The sequence below is a fragment of the Diplotaxodon limnothrissa genome, linkage group LG15, assembly GCF_057381915.1.
Source record: "Diplotaxodon limnothrissa isolate DT_005_m linkage group LG15, D_limnothrissa_male_GT1.1, whole genome shotgun sequence".
Lineage (NCBI taxonomy): Eukaryota > Metazoa > Chordata > Actinopteri > Cichliformes > Cichlidae > Diplotaxodon > Diplotaxodon limnothrissa.
In genome coordinates, this window is record NC_140610.1 from 41,251,846 (window position 1) to 41,273,337 (window position 21,492).

The window sequence follows — 21,492 nt, forward strand, 5'->3', positions numbered from 1 at the left end:
CTGGATTTAACAGGAAGCCAAAACAGGAGAAATCTGCTCTCTCTTTCTAGTCCCTGTCAGCACTCTTGCTGCAGCATTTTGGATTAGCTGAAGGCTTTTCAGGGAGTTTTTAGGACTTCCTGATAATAATGAATTACAGTCGTCCAGCCTGGAAGTAATAAATGCATGAACTAGTTTTTCAGCGTCACTCTGAGACAGGATATTTCTTTCTTTTTCTTTGTGTCCTGTCTGGCACTGTAGCAATCAGAATTATTGTCTGAAGGCCAAGAAAAATGCCCAACAGATTTACTTTCCCAAGTGGGCCTTTTGCTATACTAGTCCACTTGATTGTCATAGTTTATTTGATCTTTATTAGTTATTTTTATTCTAAGTTATTGTAATCAGACCAGACTGGACTCAGGGATGGGAAAGAAAAACAAGAAGAAAAGTTCAGAAGACAGTTAACAGAAGGAGAGGGAAAGAAAAAGGAGAAAAGAGATAGAGAGAAAAGACGATGAAAATCTGCTTCATCACCTATTTTTTCTTTCTCTTTTCCTGGATCACCTGTTGAGAAAAAAAGAAAACAAGCAGAAGAAGACTAGAGCAATAGAATAAACAACATCACGATGATCTATGGGAATATGACAGTAAATACTAAATATTAAACATTATTGTGCAGCACATAAGATCAACAGAACACAGTGTGCTTTGAGGTAGGAGCCAAAAAGGGTGTAGTTTGTGGGTATGATCACCCGTGTGTACACCTGTGAGCATCAACGCGCTTGTTTTTAAAAGGTTCCTTCATGTAATGATCTGTTAGGGTGTGGGGGGGCCACAGCCCCGTCCTCCAGGGCATGAAGCAGGTATGGAGGAGATCAAGACTCCAGACATCCAGAGGCCCCCAGAACACAAGAGACCAAGGAAGACCAACAGAGGGGCAGCCGCGCCACTGTCCCAGAAAGAGCTGAGGAGAGTCCCAGATGAGGGCTCACTCAGCAGCCGCGGAGCAGAAGCCAGGGGGGGTTGCAGTGACGCGCCCGTGAGCTCCGCCGGCAGCCAGCTGCGCCTGAGTGACCGAGCCCCAGGCCCAGAGGCCGGAGACAGGATATTTCTAACTTTAGAGATGTTGCACAAATGGAAGAAAGCAGTCTTACATATTTGTTTAATATGTGCGTTGAAGGACATGTCCTGGTCAAAAATGACTCCAAGGTTCCTCACAGTGTTACTGGAGGCCAAGGTAATGCCATCCAGAGTAAGAATCTGCTTAGATACCATATTTCTAAGATTTTAGTACAATAACCTCAGTTTGATCTGAATTAAGAAGCAGAAAGTTAGCAGCCATCCACAATCATAATCATAACCCAGACTGCTCTGGTCTTCTGATGCTCAATTTGAACTTCAACAGCTCAGACATATACATGCATTGAGCTGCTGCCGTGGGACTGATTCGATAGTTGCATTAAAGACCATTTGAACAACGGGTGAAAGATGGGATCAGCAGCCTAATTTTCCCTAGATTAGCTATGCTGATAACAAAATTATTGAAAGTGAGATCATTATAGTTATTATTATACTTAACTTCATTGATAGGATGATATTAGGATATCAGGATTGGGATGAGAAGCTTTAAGAATTAAATTAATTTTGTCATGAATTGCAAAAAAGGCATTGTTAATAAAATGAGATGGGATTTGGAAAGTGGGCTCTTGATGAGAAGCCTGAGACACAGCCATACTTACCATGGTTAAAATATTATGTAGTATTCAGTAATGTTACACTGTCAATTTTATAGGAAGTTAGAATATAATTCATTGATACTGCAGTTGGGAAACTTGAGCTCTGTTAATCATTCTGATCATCAATCTGTTTTACAAGTCATGTGATTAGTTTTTTTGTTTTTTGGTCTCATTTGCTAGTGACAGCTACAGAGTGGGTGGGTGGGTGGGTGGGGAGGGTGGGTGGGTGGAGAGCAAGGAATGACATCCAGCATGGGCCCTGGGACTGGATCAAGCCATTAAAAACTCAAACTGGGAATAAGGGATGAGATCTGCAAGGTGAGCAAAGGGGGTGACCCCATACTTTGCATTTATAATCAGCTGAATTTGCTCAATTTTAGTCAATTAAAAGTATGATATAGTCATCTTATTGAATCTTATAGTCTTTGGTCCTGTCTAATATTTCACAACATTTCATATTTTTTAAAGGGAACATTTAGAAGCATAAGTAAAAAAGCTAAATAAAACAACATGGAAACAAAGTAAATTTTACTTAAGCAACCGTCACATAAATCATAATATTTGGCAGAAAAATGGACAGAGTCAAAGCAACAAGCAGAAATTAAGCAAAAATAAATAAACGGTGTCAGAACATGACGGCAGATAAAAGCAGAGCAGGCAGATCTGCTAAAATGTCACAGCCTTCACAGTCTGACCACAACAAATAAAGTGAGCAAACAGCAATAGTCACGCTGCCCCTTTATCTGAACTTTGAAGCCACATTTGAATAATGTGATGGAGAGATGCCACAAATGTTACAACATTAAATAAATAAATAAATCAGTGGCACTGTCTTGATTTTATGAGACAAATAATATTTAAGCAAACACTTGACATGTATGTAAACAACTGAAAATGTCAGTGAAACCTTATTTTTAATGAACCTTTTTGCTATTCTTATATAGCAAAAAGTCTTTTGGATAAAGGGAGATTAGTTATATGTCAGGAAAAAAAGTGAAAAGATAAACACATCGGCAAATACACTGCAACAAAATTTGATTGTTGTGAAAAAAATTCTATTTTTCAGTTTTACTTTCGACTGAAACGCAATGAAAATTTCTACACATCACGTCAGGACTTAGCCTGCCATATTTGAAGAGAACAAGGGCAGGTGACCCTGACTTTTCATTCACTGATATATGAGTGCAATGATCAAATGTCCAGGGGTTTGAATCATACCTTCGTGCAATTTGTCAGCACAAATTTCCCTTTAAAAGGCTGCTTACTCTGCAGACCAGCACCACCCTGTCAGCAATGAGAGCGCTCGTGCTCGCCCTGATTCTGGCCGTTGTGGGTGAGTGATGATGTTTGTGCAAAACTTTGCTATTTTATAAATATGTTCAAAAATAATGCTGATTTCATATTTGGAGTTTTATTGATTATGCGTTGAATGGTAATGTCAGTGTAATGTAGGGTCTTTACCCAACAATAAAAAGCACCTTGAAGCAACTGTTGTTGTGATTTGGTGAAATGTAAATAACATTTGAATTGAGTTGAATGTAGGTAAAGACAAATTATAGTTATGTACTTGTTATAAATTGGTAGTGGGTTTATGCCTCTTTTAAAAAAAGGTTTTCATTTTTAGGCATATGTAACAGAAAACATGCTGCGTGTTTGTTACATATTTGGTGCTTTATGTGAATTTTAATATATACAGACCCAGCAGTTCAACTTTTCTTGTAAGCAGGGAGCTAAAACCTAGAACTAGAAATGAAAAAGCATTTTAGCTCACTTTAATAACTAAAATCAATTCAAATGATCAAGATCAGTTTAAAATGGGTCAGTTTGTCAGCTACTGTAGACTCTACTCACAAAGAACCGCTAAGTTTTGTACAGTGTGACTTTGTAATGGGGAAAATTCTAGTTTATCCTCACATTTCGATTCAGGTGTTTAGTCACTGTAGGATTTTGTATAACCTTTTGTTTCTTAGATGAAGGGTGTGTGTGTTTCAATATGACCAGGTGTAACTGCTTAGCTATGCTTAACGATGTTTCACTATGTATCTACTGACTGTTAAGGTGTAGAAGGACAAAATTCCCAAGAAGACCAGTCCAGGTGCTTCCTGGAGCATAGGTAGTGGGAAGTCTTTCCTGCCCAGCAACAGTCGGGGGATGAAAAATAGTTGTAACTGAAAAGATGCAGGGTTTTGTGTGTGAGGGTATAAAAGAGACCTGTGACGCCTCAAGGACAAAGCTTTCATGACTGTAGAACTGTGATGTTTGATGTGCGTTTGCTCTCCTGCATGCAGTAAATAAAGCGGCTTGACCACAGCTGACCTTGTTGCAGACTTTATTAACAGAAAATTCCACCACAACATTCAAAGACATTCAAATTTCCATTTCCAGCAAAACTTTGCATATCATTTGGTTTAGTTGCTCATCTTTACTACTTCATTATCTGAATTAAAATAGAAGTCTTATTGTACACAATTATAATGAAATTTCAGAGCAGAGTCTTTGGAGCGAACATGCAGTAAATATAAATCATAACATATAAACACTGCTGAAAAGCATATTCAAGCCCATTCATATGTTTTGTCATTGTTTGTGGATTCAGATTCTTTTTTTGTGTGTTTTCTTTTTTTCAACAGATTTTTCTAAATCTCTTTGTGCTTTGAGTCTCTGTCTGGCTCAGTTCTGAAACATGCTTAAGAGATTTGGGGTTGAATTAGTGGTTTGTATAATCACAATGTTCGGCCTTTAACATTTACAGTGCACTGCTTTCCTTTTACCTCTGGTTTTAATTTGTAAAACAAAATGCAAACTATGTTTTCAAATGTTGTAATAGTTTCAGATTTTACTCGCTGTATTACTGATTTCTTTCTTATTTTCTTACAGCTGGTGATCTTCAACATCAAGGTAAGTTTAATACTGTGTTCATTGTGAAACAAAAACTGTAGGCCTGGTTTAGAGTTTAGAGTTCATATAATTTCACAAATGAGTCATATAAATTACATTCACTGACTTCTTCCAGATCCTGTTTTTGAAGCTGGTAAAACCTACGTGTACAAGTATGAGGCGCTGCTCCTGGCGGGCCTGCTAGAGAAAGGTTCAGCGAGAGCTGGACTAAATATCAGCAGCAAAGTTAGCATCAATGCTATAGACCAGAACACATACTTCATTAAGGTAAAGATCAAAATCCTGCACAAGCTGCAGTCATTTACCTTTTACATGTATACTAATTGAATTAAACCTTACTCTTATATGAAAGCTTGAGGAACCTGAGCTCCAGGAGTATAGTGGAATTTGGCCTGAGGATCCTTTTATCCCAGCAACTGAGCTGACTTCAGCCCTCCAAGCTGAGCTCACGACTCCCATTAAGTTTGAGTATGTCAATGGTGCTGTGGGAAAAGTCTTCGCCCCTGAAACCGTCTCAACAACAGTGCTTAACATCTACAGAGGTATCCTGAATGTCTTTCAGCTCAACATCAAAAAGACACAAAATGTCTACGAGTTGCAGGAGGTTGGTGAAAGATCTTTATAAACCTGTGTGTGACAAGAAGTTGAATCTCCCTACTGAATATGTGTGCTGCTCTATAGGCTGGAACTCAGGGTGTGTGCAAGACACTTTACTCCATCACTGAGGACACAGAGGCTGAACGTGTCTATCTGAGAAAGACCAGAGATATGAACCACTGTCAAGAAAGAATAACTAAAGACATGGGGTTAGCATACACAGAGAAATGTGGAAAGTGCCAGGAGGTAGGTTTTACACATTTTATATCAGGAAACATCTGTGAAAGTGATGGGATGCATGACAAGCAACAGCTTTGTTCTTACAGGACACTAAAAACCTGAAAGGAGTTTCATCATACAGTTACATCATGAAACCACTCGATAATGGCATCCAGATCAAGGAGGCATCGGTCCATGAGCTGATCCAGTTCTCACCTTTCAGCGAGCAGCATGGAGCTGCCCATATGGAGACCAAGTATGTCCATAACAACTGTGAATACAAAAATTGATTCAAAGAACGTAAATGAACTTTTCTTTCCACATTCAAGGCAATCCTTGATGCTCCTTGAGGTTCAAACACCCCCTTATGCACCCACTACACCACCACCCCTGGCTCAGTATCCACACCGTGGAAATCTCACATATCAATTCTCCACTGAGCTTCTTCAGTTACCCATTCTGCTCCTCAATATCAGCGACATAGAGTCTCAGGTATTGTCGTAATTAAGAGATTATTGCTAAGGCATGAATTAAAAGTCTGTGCCGTGCTCGGTGATATCCTGTTTACCCCTGTGTCATTAGCTCGAGGACACTCTGAATCACCTGGTCAAACAGGCTTTAGGAAAAGTTCATGAAGATGCACCTCTGGAATTTTTGAAGTTTGTTCAACTCCTCCGTGCAGCCTCCAATGAAACTCTGGAGAACCTGTGGAGCAAACACTCAGGGAGTTCTGCCCACAGGTGATTTCACTGATTAAATGTTTAAAATATCATGTAAAGATATTTGCACAATTTGGCAAACTTCCTTTTTATTGTTTCAGAAAATGGATCATGGACGCCATTCCTGCTGTGGGAAATCCTGATGCTCTGAGATTTATCAAAGAGAAATACCTAGCAGAAACCATAACTGTGTTTGAAGCCGTTCAGGCTTTGATTACTTCGTTTCACATGGTGACAGCAACCACCGAGGCCATTGAGGTCATCGAGGTCGGTAAATCTCAACATATCTAGTGAAGTCAAGTTATTTTGTCCAGAGTAAGAAGGGACGTTTTTGCATTAACTCTGATACTCTTAACTCTGTGTGATGTTTTAGAGCCTATCAAAGGAAAGCAGCATCGCGAGAAACCCAGTTCTGCGCCAGATTGTATTCCTTGGCTACGGTACCATGATTTACAAACACTGCTATGAGAGGACTTCCTGTCCTGCTAAGCTCATACAGGTAATATAACATTGACCTTACATGCTGCCTTAGAATCACGTACACATTTAAGAATGAGAGAACGGGTGATTTACTTCCTTATTTGCTCTTGCAGCCCATTCAAGACCTTCTTGCACAGGCTCTGAAAGATGGAAACACAGAGGACATCATCCTGTTTGTGAAGGCTTTGGGAAATGCTGCGCATCCTTCTAGCCTCAAGACAATCACAAAGATGCTGCCCCTACATAGTAAATTAGGTTCATCACTGCCAGTGAGAGTTCATGCTGAAGCCATGATGGCCTTGAGGAACATCGCCAAAAAGGAGCCTAAAACGGTGAATTATCAACGCAGAGATTTCCTGATCATTCTAGTTTTGCACAAAGCTCCACACTGAGTCTGCGTTCTCTCATACATTAGGTCCAGTATTTAGCCTTTCAGCTCTACGGGGACAAGACTCTTCATGCAGAGATCCGCATGCTTGCGTGCATGGTGCTCTTTGACACAAAACCTTCAATGAGTTTGGTGTCAGCTGTTGTTCATATTGTGAAGACAGATACAAATTTGCAAGTAGCAAGCTTCACCTACTCCCACATGAAGTCCCTGACTTGGAGCACCAGCGTTATTTATGCCTCAGTGTAAGAGTGCTTTCTAATCCTTCGTCACAATCGGATAAATCTCTGTGATTTGATCCATCCTGCAGTGAGCTCTTTCATGTTATCACTGCAGTGCTGCAGCATGCAAAGCTGGCCTGAGAATGTTGGGCCCAAACCTGGACAAACTGAGCTCACGTTTCAGCAAAGCCATCCATGTCGACGTCTATAACAGTGAGAATCGCCGTGCCTGGTTTAACTAACCTGGATCTTTATTTTCGATTTAATAATGTTTAACTGCATCTCATTAAACTCTCTGTTAGGTCCCTTTATGCTTGGTGCTGCTGCGACTGCTTACTACATCAATGATGCTGCCACCATCATGCCCAAATCTATTACGTCTAGGATCAAGGCTTTCTTTGCTGGAGCTGCTGCTGACATTCTGGAGGTAAAGGAAACCGAAATCAGTCCAGATATTTAATAACTAACCTGAAAGTTACTTGTCTTTTTTTTTCTAGGTGGGAGTAAGAACTGGGGGACTACAGGAGGCTTTTCTGAAAAACCCAGCAGTTTTTGATAGTGCTGACAGGGTCACCAGGATGAAACATGTCATTAAGGCTGTAAGCAACACCATAAAGTTACAAGAACGACAGGGACATCTTATCTGCTATCTGCAAAATGAAACAGAAGACTAGTGATCAGCTGGACTGCATCTCTCTCTCTACAGCTCTCTCACTGGAAGTCTGCACCCAACAGCAAACCCCTGACTTCCATCTACGTCAAGTGTTTTGGACAAGAAGTTGCCTTTGTTGACTTTGACAAAAACTGGTTTGGCAACACCTTTAATGTACGATTTAAACAAACAACCCATCAACCTAAAGATCAGTTTAATCACGATTTTGCAAGACGCAATATTTATAAAATATTCTTCCCCTGCAGCTCATCCTTGGCAATAATGATGCTGACACGTTTGGTAGAGATGTTTTCAAGGCTCTGCAGTCTGGTCCTACTTGGCGCTTTGTTAAGCCTCTGCTGGCTAATGAGGTGAGACATATCATGCCTACTATAGCTGGTTTCCCCATGGAGCTCGGTCTGTACACTGCTGCTGTGGCTGCTGTTCGTGGTCAAAGTGAGTGAATATTACTTAACGACCTAATATTTCCATCAACACCAAAACTTCTTTAAAAGTTTTGAGCATTTTTTTAAACTTCTTTCAAAGAAAGAAGAAGTTGCAAACTTCCTTTTAATAAATTAATGTGGAAATATCATAACAATGTGCAGAAAAGTAACTTTTCTGTTCTGTTTTCTTAGTCAAAGTCACGACAACTCCAGCTCTGCCAGAAGACTTTTATCTCAGATACCTTCTCAAGGCAGACATATACATTACTACCAAGGTCACACCAAGGTGGGGCAATAGCTGTCGCTACAATAGTAAATGGCTAATACTTTATAACACAGCACATAACTAAGGGTTTAATTCTACCCCTGGAATCAAGTGGGAATTTCCAAGAATTTTACCTGAAATTATTTTACCTGAATGGTTCACACCAGCATAATGAATACTGAAATGTAAAAAGGCAAAGTTAAGCTACTTGATGGTTGGAGAACCTAAAATACAGCAGGTACCTGCAGTGTGAGATGGGGAAGCTCCCCACTGAAAATGGCTTAATTTTGTGTTTGTGCCTCAGTTTCTGTAAAATACCTGAAGTTACGCACTACTTAAAATTACTTATGCATTACTCAAAACTCTTCATGTACTATTTAAAATGACTGTGAAGGTTCTCAGTCATCCAGGTCATCATAGTCAAAGGAGCTTGCAAAGAAAAGCGTCTGGACTTCTTTAAGTTACTTGAAGACGTTTCACCTCTCATCCGAGAAGCTTCTTCAGTTCTAAGGTCAAATGGTGGAGAGTTCCCTTTTGAGATCCCTCCCCAGACGCCTTAACGCCCACTCACATCCTGGGCCATCTGACCTCAGGAATTCACATGACAAGGTGGGGCCAGGTTTCACAATGAACACACCCGAAACCCTGGCTGATTGTGACCCACACCCAGTTTCACACCTTGGCTCAGGCGATTAGAGGATCATCAGGGGGTCCTTTTGTCCCTCTGTGGGGGGATACTCCCACTAGGTTTAAATCTGGGACTCTCCACCATTTGACCTTAGAACTGAAGAAGCTTCTCGGATGAAGGTGAAACGTCTTCAAGCAACTTAAAGAAGTCCAGACGCTTTTCTTTCCAAGCTCCTTTGACTATTTAAAATTACTTTCAGTGTAATTTGTGTCTCTTTTCTTGCAAAATAACCAAAGTTACACACTGCTTACTCACTTTTATTGCTACTTCTGTACTGTTTAAATTGCTTACAGTACAATTTGTCTTTTCCTGGAAACACAATACTTATAACTACTTGCATACTACTTAAAGTTACTTATCCATGAATTTCCTTGTTTTCTTAAAATTAAAAAAAATTAAGGTACAATTTGTGTCTCTTTTCCTGTAAAATACTCAAAGATACGCACTACTTGAATTTTCTTAAGCAATATTTAAAGATATTAGAATAGAATAGAATAGAATAGAATAGCCATTTATTGTCATTGTACATGTACAACAAAATTGCAGATGCTCCACACTATTTGTGCCAAAATAAAATATAAATAGTGTACAGCAGGAATATATACAATCAAGAGGGATATATACAAAAATAAGGGAAAGGCGCACGTTAGACAACAAAATAGTTGCAAACAGGTTGGAAGTAGTGCAAAGAAAAGGTCTGAATAGAGTCTGTGTGCAAGCGACCTGAGTGATGCAGGTATTTCTGTACTATTTAAAATTACTCACATTATAATTTGCATGATTTATGTCTCCATTCCTCTAAAATACCTGAAGTTACATGCAGATTAAAGGTACGTGTGCATAATGTAAAATTACTAACAGTGTAATTATTATTTTCTTGTAAAAAACTTAAATTATTACCCTTATGCAACTGAGTCTACCTCTGGGTATTTGTTGGTAAATATAATTATATTGTAATTTCAGGTATAATATAAGGAAATTCCACTTATTTCTAGGGGAATTAACCTCTTGGGCGCCGGCTGTATTATGACGTGTTACCAACAAATGTAATATAATGTTCAACTGTCCTCCTCTTCTAGTGCGGCTGTGAACACATTTGCTGTGTTCGGGATAAACACTGCCATACTCCAGGCTGTCATGGTATCAAGAGCCAAACTCTACTCCATCGCACCTGCCAAAACTGAAGTCACATTTAACATCAATGAGGGCTACTTAAACTTCACAGCTCTTCCTGTTTCAGTGCCTGAAAACATTACCGCTGTGGAGTAAGCCATGACATCTTTAATTTATTGCATATTCTTAAACATCGCTTCTGAGATGCTTTTACCTTTGCACTGATGATTACGGTTCATCCTTGCTTCTCTTTAACAGGGTTGAGACTTTTGCTGTGGTAAGAAATCCTGTTTCGGGAGAAAGTATCACTCCTGTGATCCCTGCCAACCCAAGACAGATTCTTATATCGAATAACACTTCTTCTGATGCTGCTAATGAGGTGAATTTAAAACCGTTTTAGAGATATAAAAAAATATTGTGTCTTTTTTATGTAATTTACATACTTTCTCCTCATAGTCGAGATCCGCAGAGTTCATTTCTCAACGTCAGAAAGCTGGCAGGCACATCAAATCTAAAATGGTGAAGAGTAAGAAGAAGTACTGCGCTCAGACTGTTAACGCTGGACTCAAGGCCTGTCTCAAGATTGCCACTGCTCACACGGGGGATGCTGCAGTGTATAAACTGGCTGGAAAGCACTCTGCTGTTTTTTCTGTCATACCAAGTAAGAACTTAGAAAAGTGCTTTTTCTAGTGACACAGTGCAGAAATTAGCTGCTAACCGCATTAACTGATGATGCTTTCAGTCGAAGGTGAAGCTGCTGAGAGACTGGAATTAGAGGTTCAACTTGGAAGTAAGGCTGCACAGAAGATCATCAAACACATCACCCTTAGAGAAGAAGAAATCCCCGAGGAAACACCAGTCTTAATGAAGCTCCACAAAATCCTGGCCTCTACCCAGAAGAATAGCACCATGTCCTCCTCCTCGTCGTCCTCCAGTTCCAGGAGCTCTCGCCTTCCTGGCAGCTCCTCTTCCTCTAACTCCAGCTCTTCATCCCATTCTAGCAGGAAGACCATTGATGCAACTGCTCAACAAGTCCAGTTGGTGAAAAGACGTTACAGCAGCAGCAGTAGTAGTAGTAGCAGTAGTAGTAGAAGTAGTAGTAGCAGGAGTAGCAGCAGCAGTAGCAGCAGCAGTAGCAGTAGTAGTAGAAGCAGCAGAAGCATAAGTAGTAGCAGCAGAAGCAGCAGTAGTAGCAGCAGCAGTAGTAGTAGTAGTAGCAGTAGTAGAAGCAGCAGTATCAGTAGTAGTAGAAGCAGCAGCATAAGTAGAAGCAGCAGCAGCACAAGCAAAAGAAGCAGCAGCTTCAGCTTCTCCACCTCTGTCAGTACTTCCAAGTCCAGCTTTGCATCAAGCTTTGCGTCGCTCTTCAGTCTTAGTTCAAGCTCTTCTCACTACAGTGTGCACCACAGAAAGGTAAACATGCTGTATTATATTCAGACAAAGAGCCGCTTGAGCTGTCACTACTACTGTTTGAATATTTATATTGTATAAGTCAGCATTTTATTAATATTCTGTTTTCTATCTATAGTTTTAATTGATTTGAAATCTCATAGTTATCTGAGTATATATGGCCACTGTGGTTGCTGACAAAATGTTTCTTCATAGCAACCTGCGAGTCATCGCCACAAATCGAAGGAGAATCACAAAGAGAAACACAAAGAGAAGCACAAGAAAAACCACAAGGGTCACAAGACTCCAGTGAGAACCCATTTACACCATGTTTGAAGTATGACAATACTGCACATTGTACAGTTTGCACAGGTGGTAACTTGTGTTGTCTTTTGCGTGGCACTATATGGCATTCTTGTAGCATCACACCTCTAAAGCCACATCATCAGAGGTTTTCAGAAGCAGAAGCAGTGGCTCAAGCTTGGACGCTATCCAACATAAGGTCAAATCCCGTCAAATCTTCTTTCCGGCGAGGGATTTTATGGATGTACTCACATGAATAGTTGTCCCCACAGAAGCGGTTCCTTGACAGTCAAGCTGCCGTGTTTGGCATGATCTTCCGTGCTGTTAAAGCTGACAAGAAGAAGCAGGGATACCAGTTCATTGCTTACATGGACAAAACCACCAGCAGACTTCAGATCATTCTAGATGACATTGTTCCTGATAACAACTGGAGGCTCTGTGCTGATGGAGCCGTGTTGAGCATGCACAAAGTCAAAGTGAGACACTGTCCGCCTTATTTTTGGATGTTGAACTAAGCATAGCACGAAAAAAACGAACCTAAACCTTTCTGCCATTTGTCATTTCGATTTGTTCTTTCTAGGCTAAAATGAACTGGGGAGCAGAATGCAACCAACATGACACCGCGATTACAGCGGAAACTGGTCTTGTCGGTCGAAACCCTGCAGCTCGGTTGAAGGTGGACTGGAATCGGTTACCGTCTGATCTCAAGCATTGTGCAAAGACGTATGAAACTTCACAGACACTGTCACGCATGTCATACAGACAATATGAAACCATCTGATATCTGTAAATTCCTTTGCAGGATGTATAAGTACATTTCTGCTCACATGCCAGCCGGCTTGATTCAGGAAAAGGACAGAAACAGCGACAAGCAGCTCTCGCTTACTGTGGCTGTAGTATCTGACAAGATCATCGACCTGATTTGGAAAACACCGAGAGTACGAACAGCAAAGTTGTTGTTTCAAAATCATATGTTTTGATTTTTCTCACAATAATTATTCTGTTTACAGAGCACTGTTCATAAGCGGGCTTTGCATCTTCCCATCACTCTGCCAAGTAACGAGATCAAAGATCTTACTCCCTTCGGTGACGTCTCTGGAAAGGTCAAGCACTTGTTAGCTGCGGCTGGCGCAGGTAATGGCTCGTGCCTGTCATTTAAACGTGGACAGGCTGTGTCCTTTTCTGACACATCATTTTTCCCCCTCCTCAGTTGAATGTAGCTTCACCGGCAATACACTGACCACATTCAACAACGAGAAATTAAAGAACGAGATGCCCTCAAACTGCTATCAGGTTCTGGCACAGGACGGCACAGACGAGCTGAAATTCATCGTTCTACTGAGGAAGGATCGCACTGAACACAAGCAGATCAGTGTGAAAATTGCTCACATGTAAGATTTCATTAAAAACACGAAAGAAACTCTGGTTTTTGACAAAACTGAGTCTTTTTATTTCTTCTCGTGCAGAGACATTGACCTCTATCAGAGGAGAACCAGTGTGACTGTGGATGTGAACGGGCTGGAAATACTCACGAGCAAGCTGCCCTATCATTATCCCCGAGGTTTCTATGCAGTCTAAAACCTTTGAATCGGATTTTGCAAACTACCATCAAACCTACGATCAAATTTTATCCCAGATCTTTGTGTTGAAAAAACGAGAGTAATCATGGAACCTTTTTGTCTTACAGCTGACATCCAGATCAAACAAAGTGGCGAAGGCATCTCTGTGTATGCAGCTAGCTTTGGTCTTCATGAAGTCTACTTTGACAAGAAGTCATGGAAGGTAAAAGCAAAACTGATAACTTTGGTTATGAGCTTAAAAGGAAAAACGAAAAAGACCAAGCGAGATGGAAATTCAGTTCAAATTGACGTCTGATTAATCACGTGATCCTACGATGATGCAGATTAAAGTTGTGGACTGGATGAAGGGGAAGACTTGTGGGCTCTGCGGAAAGGCTGACGGGGAGACCATGCAGGAGTATCGCACACCCACTGGATGGATAGCCACGACAGCAGTGAGCTTTGCTCATTCTTGGATTCTGCCAGCTGAGAACTGCAGAGACGCCACTGGTAAGACAAAGATATCTGATGTAATCATGGCAAGTCTTCTAAAGAATAATATACTGAATCTATCAGGAACCCTAAAATCCCTGCTGTGTTACAGAGTGCCGTATGAGGCATGAATCGGTGCAGCTGGAGAAGCAGGGAAACATGCAAGCTCAGAACTCCAAGTGCTACTCTGTCGACCCTGTACTGCGCTGCATGCCTGGGTGCTTCCCTGTGCGCACCACCAGCGTCACTGTTGGCTTCCACTGCCTTCCAGCTGGTGAGTCTACAAAGATTAAAAATGCAACATCGTGGAGAAAAACACGGAGTTTCTAATTATTTTTGCTCCCTTCACGTCCGCAGGTTCCAGCCCCTCCAGCGTGTATAAGAGCGTGGACCTGATGGAAACTACGGAGAGTCACCTCGCCTGCACCTGCACAGCTCAGTGTGCTTAACAACAGCACTGTCAGTCTCAGACATTACATGTATGTTTTGAATGTTATTTTAAATAAAGTGAATCTCCAGATAAACTTACTGAGCTAAAAATGAACTCTGGCGAATTTCAAAAGGAAAATCTGTACCGAATAAGACTGTTTATTACATTTATTGTAACACAGAGACAATAGAAATGAGATCATCTGTGAAATAAAGTGTGAAGCTGAACGCACCCATATAAATTCAGTAATTGCCAGTTTTCCTTCTGGCTTAAATAAGTGATCCATATTCTCCATCCACTTCCCTGCTTTCTGTGATATCATCCACATAAATGCTTCCCTTATACAGTGTGGTGACTGCAATTAATTTGCACATGCCAGATGACAAGTGTTGTGTAATTCTCCAAATTTTGGTATCGATCCAAACACTGATAGTGGGACTACTAACATATAAAGGCAGCTTATGTAGAGAAGAGCAGTGCGTTATCATTTATTAGATACATCACAATCATTTTGCAAATTCTGAACGCCTTTTAAAGACTTCTACTGTGATTTTTACTTTGCACAATAATTACTTAAGCCACTAAAACACACCTTTCAGCTTTTTGTGTAATTTGAAAGATTTTTTTGGACATGGAATGTAAATATGCCTGTTTCCAAAGAGCTTTGGGTCAACTTCTGTTGTTTAAATGTGCTTTAGGCTATGAATGAAATTGAACTTAAGAGGATAGAAACAAAGTATTGATCTGATACCAATACCAGCATTGGTGTCGAAACTATTTGGATCAATCCGTCCACCTCTACTGTTGACTTCGAATGAACTAGTGATTCAGAAACACACACATAGTGATGTCCTAAAGTCAACAGAAGTTTTGTATGCACTCAGTTTGTGCAAAGGAAGAACATTGAAACACACATTAATGAATGATGCCGTGTTTAGTATACAAAACCAAGTGTATTCTATTCATATAGATAAAGTATTTTATTTTACCTCTTAATAAACACACCCATTGAATGGCTATAATTATTGGTGCCATGGTATTCTTCTTATAGTGCATTTTGTTTTCCAGTCTCAGTCCACCACAGAGGAATGGGAACCAGGAGAGGCAGTGATGATTAAAAAAAAATCAGTGATTACTTCCCCGATAGAAGTCAAAACTATAATGAGCGTGAACATGAACATGTCATTTAACATTTGAGAGGAAAATAACGGCCACCTGTCAACACAAAGCTCCTAAAAGAAAAGTGACATTAAAGAAACAAATTGTTTCATGACAAATCATATTAACGTCACAGTGGACTAAAGTCACTATCTCCTACATAATATGTAAATTGTGCAAGATGTTACATTCTTCCTATTCAAAGCAGCAGATAAACTACCTGTTACAAACCTAACAGCAACATTTACTGGAAAAATGAGCTGTCACTCAGTCACATTCTCAGTGTTGTAAACAGAGCCGGCATACTTGATTTGATTTACCCAGTCACATATTGTCACATATTGCATCAGCAGCATCTAAATGTAAGATATGCCAATTTATGATTTACAGTACCATAAATAAGTAAACTAACTACATACTATATGCAGTACATTAATACAGATCCAGCAAACCAGAACGTCACTCTTAACGCTCTTTCCTTCTTAAGCTGTTTAATCATTTTACAGTCCATCTGTGGGCCTTTGGCATCCACCCATCAGACGCATCAGACATAAACACTGGACATGATACGTCTGATTCAAGTGAACGGAGTTTTTGGCTTCAGATGGAGCTGTTCTTCTCCTGTGAGAGTGTGTGGTCCTCGCTGTACTCCCACTGTTGGTGCTGGACGAAAACATCTCCACAAAACGTGCCCGATTCCTCCACATGTTCCCCGTTTGTCTTTGGTTGCACTGAGCTGCAATCACATTGAGGGGAAAACTTCAAATTAAGTTCATGCAGGTACATTATGCCATGCTTATTACTAATTCAGAAACTGTGGTACACATAAAGCAACCACACCTGTTTTCTGGGATAAAGCAAAGCGTGCGACACAGGTCAGTGGTGGAAGCCGACGCGAGCGCGACACACCTGGGTGTGGGGGAGGCTGTGTCTGAAGGACATTTGATGAGCTTTTCTGGAGCCACCGTCACAGCCGCCTCTGTTTCAGCTGCTGGGGAAAAAAGAGGCTGATTTAATGACTGCTGGAATTGATGGAAATTACTCATCACTTAAAAAGAAACTTAAAAAGAAACATAAGTCTATTTGGATATATTTTCCTTTTTTCAACTCCTGTCAATACGTAACATTTTCAAACCATCTAAAGCAACTGCTGCTCTTCATTTTAGGGAAACTGATAGAAAACTGAGAGACTCACATATCAAAAAGGCACTTTTAGATTTTAACAATGGGGTTTTCTTTGAGTCTGCAAATGGACTCAAGTTTAAAAACTGGTGTTTGAGCCATGTTGCCCGATCCTCCTCAAAGGCCTTCCTCTGCAAAATGAACCCAAAAAAAGGTTTTAAAAACAGTTCAAGCATCTTACCTGTCATATGCACACAACTTTGCACAAGATGTAAACTAATATTTGTTTTTAATCACCTCGTGGCTCAGTCTGATGGCTGCCTCTGTAAAGTTCTTCCTCTCCCTCTCAAAGATCTTCCTCTGCTCCTCCAGAGTCTTCCACTCGTCCCCGAGGCGCTCCTTCTCTTGAAGCATGTAGCAATTGCTTAGCAGGGATGCGGTTTCCTCATCACATGCAGAGCTTACCTGATGCTATAGGAAAGAAAGGAACGTGGATGAATTAATCAACAATTTATTGATTATTGATAAAACAAAATGAGTTTCAACCAAAACACAAACAACAGTAAGTCAGGTGTTCATTCCAGAGTAACGTGAGAAGTAGCAGACATCTCTGATCCTGTTTTTGGTAAATGTATTTTCCTTTCACTCAACACCGATAAATATTAAAGACACTTTCTCTCTGTGTGTGCAAATTTCAGCTTTTAAATCCACACAACCTCAGGGCTAATTCACCCGTACCTGCAGGAGCTGCTGCTGTGTTTGAATAAAGTCTTTGCACTGCTGGATCTCCAGCTTTAGTCTGTCCATCTCTTCCTCCTGAGTCTCTTGTGGAACAGCATCAGTGTTTTTGCTTTCCACCATCTGAACCAAGGATGCTAAGCAAAAAGCCCAAATAAACATGTCTTATAAATACTGAATTCAACAAGAAGGAACAGTAAGTAAACATCAAACACAAAGTGACAGAGCCGCTGTATATAAAATATTCAAACCATTCATTATCTTTTGCTTCCAATCAGCTCATAACATTTCTTGATTTTAACAGACAAAAAAACATAACAGGTCCATGTGTGAATACTGACTTTTAATTCTTTGAGCAATCACAGCAGAGGCTTCAGTTAATAATTTAAACAATTATTTGAATTAGTGAGGAATCGTTGATGTCACAGTATTTTACCCTGGCTGTCCAGTCTTTCCACGTGGCTCTTAAGTCTCCTCCACTGGAGACGAATACTGTTGGTCAGTTTCTCCCGGGCATGAAAGCAATAAAGCTCTACACTTTCCTTACTGGAATCGAACACCTCTTCCTCTTCCTCTTCCTCCTCCGATGTGGCCTGGAGTGAATAAATCAATCAAACATTTTCCAGTCTCCTGGTAGCACATCTAACAAACATTTTTGAACGACTAAGTGAAACAAAGAAGGAGGCTGATTGTTTGAAATTGCGAGGAAATGTCATCAGCGGCTTTAAAATGTGACGGAAGAGTCGCAAAAGAAAAATACAAAGTATACAAAAGGTGATCAAACACTACCTGTACGCCACTGTGTTCAGGTTTGTCGCTTTTCGCAGCTGGTTTTCTTGAACTTAGAATGGACACCATGTCTTTTTTTATCTGCTGCAACACTTTCCTCAGCTCTGCATTTTCCAGCACGAGCTCTCTGTGGCGAGCGTCATAGTCGCTCAGCAGAGTCTTATACATTTCCCCTTCATGCCTTATGAAGAGAAACACAGGTCTCTTATCAGTTAGACAGTTGCGCTCAATTTAAGAGGAAACATCCAAGATTAGTGCCAGCCATGTTTGAGGTTCATGCTGCCAAAAATGTTCATTAGAGTGACCTAGAAAACTGACAAAGGCACTAATCTGCTTCTTGTTTGAGGCTCCAAAGTATAGCGACTAACATAGAGGAGTGTCTCTGATCCAAAAAAGGTTCACCTATGTATCTAGGGTTCTCAGAGTGCCACTGGCCACCCTTACTAAGAGTTTATGCAAGCAACAAAGAAGATTGAGCAGAGGGGTCATTTCTCTAATGCCAACTTTCCACTCTCCAGTCATCTTAGTCACACAGGTCTAGACACCAGTGTCTCTAGGCGAGTGGTTATTGGAGGTTGCTGGTCAATAGGTGAACATAATCACAAAGAGGTATGCAGTGATGCACCAAAGACCACCTTATGATTAATTTGGTCACTAGCAGATAGCCGCGGTTACTGTAGCTGTCAGGCTGTCTGCAAACACTTGCCAACTACTCACTGAGTGCTAGTTAAACTGTGGAAGGTGCAACACAAACTGGAAACTGAGAATTTTGGCACTCGGAGTAAAGGTTGTGCCTCAACACTGCAACCAGTAAATTTTAAAAAATTGCAACTATTCAAGAATTAGTTGGAGAATATGCATTTTGCCCAGTCTCTAGGATCATGTGACTAAGGCAGTATCAGACTGAACCTCTATAACTTTGACACATACAATCAATCTTCACACTAACAGTTAAATGTTAGTAATTTAACTTGATTCTTTGCAGTCAAAACCCAGATTTGACATATAAAAGAAGTGAACTTACTTTGCTTCTGTCTTTTCAGTTTTCCAAAGGCTTCTCTTCCCATCAGCTCTCCCAATGTTGTTTAATACATCAATGGCTGAAGAGCCCGGAGAACAAATGTGGGAAAATAAGAAATTCTGAGACTTGAAAGGAAAGAAGTTTCACCTCTCACACACAAGACATTGAATTAACTATTGATGCAACGAATGATGTAAAGAGGATTTTACCCTGTTTCTTCTCCTTTTTGTCAACCAGCAGCTGATTCAGTCGTTCCTTCAGTTTGTTAAATTCTCTTTCCTTCCTTTTCATCTCGTGATTGTACTGGCTGGCCCGGCTTGCAATAATGTTCTGAAGCTTTTGAACCTAGGGGATTGTGAATAAAAGAAACTGTGACTTCTAATAAAATTGGCGCCCTTTCTCCTGAAACCCAAATACCAGACCATGAAAGCCAGATTGGTCTCACACTGTCTGTGGCAGCACTTAATAAAAATACCTCTTCTTTTTCATTCTTCAGACAGCTCTGCAAACTTTTTGCTTTCAGCTGCAGCTGCCGTTCTCTCTCAAGAAGTCCCGTGTTTTCTCTTTTAGAGAGTTCGAGCTGCTCCTAAAAAATAATACAATGGGCAGGAACTCAGTAAAAGACCAGAAGTGTTTTGGAGAGCTTAACAAAAGGATGCACATCACAATGTTTTTTCAGAAATAAAAGGAAGAAACAACACTCTAATGCCAATTCACCAACAGCACGTTGCTTTACCACAGATAATGCTACCTGTGTTTTTCAGGTGAGCTAGTGTACCTTCAGATGAGTGATGGTGAGCTGCAGGTGATCGATACTGCTGCTAGATTTAAGCTGCTCCACTTCCATGCTTTCAAGGGTTCTGAGGCCCCGGCGCTGCAGCTGAATCAGGTCATACATGCAATTTAGCACAGCCACAATATTCAGCTCTGAGCTGTCGCCCGACTCTGTCCAAACTGGTGGGAGGCCAAGAGAAGATATTTCCTTTAAAGGCAGAGCAAAGGGAAAAGTGTGAAGGAGGACTAACACAAATTCTCTCTGTCTTGTGTCCCTGAAAACATTCATTCAAATAAAGATTTTCTTTAAAGGCTAATTTGTTTTAGCAGTACAAGACAAACCCAGGAGACTGCAGTCATGTACACGTTTCAATAGGGCACCTAACATCAGTAACAGCTGTGGTAATGTGCAAGGCTACCAACCTGATTGATGTGTGACAGACATTGTTGCACATTGTGCTCTGTGCAGAAGGTACTGAGCATGTAGGAGTTTCTGTGCAGCAGCAGTGATGATTGGCTAAACTGTCTCAAGGGGGATGCTCCATATTCAACAGAGCTGCTGCGACCGTCCTTGACTTGTGGAGAAAGAAAGAAGCCTGTTAAGTATTGTACATTACTCTACGCTGATTCAGTGTCTAACAATACATTTACTAGGTGTCACTAAAAATGGCTTTTATCAATCATATTTATCAATTAAGTGTTCTTTACTGCAAAGCCGAGGTCGACATTCAGAACTGAAGGTACAACACTGCACTGATATATATTCAGTGGCCTTTAAAGACGTCAAAACTCACCCAGGGAGGACTCTGGCATGTTTGCAGTGCAGACCTCAGGCTTTGTCTCTGGATCATCTACTGCATTTGCAGGACAGGCAACGTTCGCCACGGGATCCACCTACGCAGCCTGCTCCTGAAATAGACGATCAGATTAACAGCAGCGATTCAACTCGTCTGGATTACAAGGATTTGGGAGGCAGTGGTGAGAGATGGAGGCATGAAGCTAGAGAGCACGGTCTGAGGATAAGTGATTTATTCACTTATCAGTGGCAACAAGCTACACAGAAAACATCCAGCGCACTCGCAGTTACCCCACAGTGTGTTTATTTAAAACGTTTAGCTTCAAATCTAACAATGTAGCTTTTGTTATCAAACCATTGTCAGTGCAGGCTGAGTATCTAACAGGTTACGGTTTGGGACACAAGAGATCCTCTCATCACAATGTGCTTATCAGCTGATTAGACTAATCCCAGACAGACAACATGCTTGTTTGTCTGCAGGCATTCACGTTCAAAAACATGAATGAAAAAAATTATGTGA

At 40.7% G+C, this 21,492-nt stretch overlaps 2 protein-coding genes across 3 annotated transcripts; one reads left to right on the forward strand and one right to left on the reverse strand.

Annotated features, from left to right (window-relative positions):
* The first annotated feature begins 2,971 nt into the window (after positions 1 to 2,971).
* LOC146618021 (vitellogenin-1-like) lies at positions 2,972 to 14,918 on the forward strand. Its single transcript, XM_085372739.1, has 34 exons — positions 2,972 to 3,048; positions 4,593 to 4,613; positions 4,729 to 4,880; positions 4,966 to 5,217; positions 5,295 to 5,456; positions 5,537 to 5,685; positions 5,759 to 5,921; positions 6,012 to 6,169; positions 6,250 to 6,415; positions 6,522 to 6,647; positions 6,742 to 6,960; positions 7,044 to 7,261; positions 7,353 to 7,450; positions 7,540 to 7,664; positions 7,735 to 7,836; positions 7,944 to 8,063; positions 8,156 to 8,345; positions 8,528 to 8,621; positions 10,368 to 10,553; positions 10,660 to 10,780; positions 10,858 to 11,062; positions 11,144 to 11,814; positions 12,007 to 12,099; positions 12,212 to 12,292; positions 12,366 to 12,569; positions 12,674 to 12,816; positions 12,896 to 13,031; positions 13,104 to 13,227; positions 13,304 to 13,484; positions 13,560 to 13,654; positions 13,781 to 13,875; positions 13,997 to 14,162; positions 14,257 to 14,418; positions 14,502 to 14,918. Exons 1-34 carry the CDS (start codon positions 3,009 to 3,011, stop codon positions 14,591 to 14,593), a joined length of 5,310 nt encoding a protein of 1,769 aa, XP_085228865.1. The 5' UTR covers positions 2,972 to 3,008; the 3' UTR covers positions 14,594 to 14,918.
* Positions 14,919 to 16,332: 1,414 nt separating this feature from the next.
* On the reverse strand, positions 16,333 to 20,989 carry LOC146618022 (afadin- and alpha-actinin-binding protein-like). 2 transcript variants are annotated; one of them, XM_085372880.1, is made up of 13 exons: positions 20,971 to 20,989; positions 20,600 to 20,751; positions 20,181 to 20,384; positions 19,878 to 19,988; positions 19,612 to 19,747; positions 19,406 to 19,481; positions 18,382 to 18,562; positions 18,029 to 18,185; positions 17,593 to 17,729; positions 17,152 to 17,325; positions 16,928 to 17,045; positions 16,573 to 16,723; positions 16,333 to 16,468 (listed from the first exon to the last, which is right to left on the reverse strand). In XM_085372880.1, the coding sequence occupies exons 1-13, from the start codon at positions 20,987 to 20,989 to the stop codon at positions 16,333 to 16,335; spliced, it is 1,752 nt and encodes a 583-aa protein (XP_085229006.1). The 2 variants fall into 2 exon arrangements, with proteins under 2 accessions (XP_085229006.1, XP_085229005.1); XM_085372879.1 differs by having other exon boundaries at positions 18,379 to 18,562.
* Positions 20,990 to 21,492: the final 503 nt, after the last annotated feature.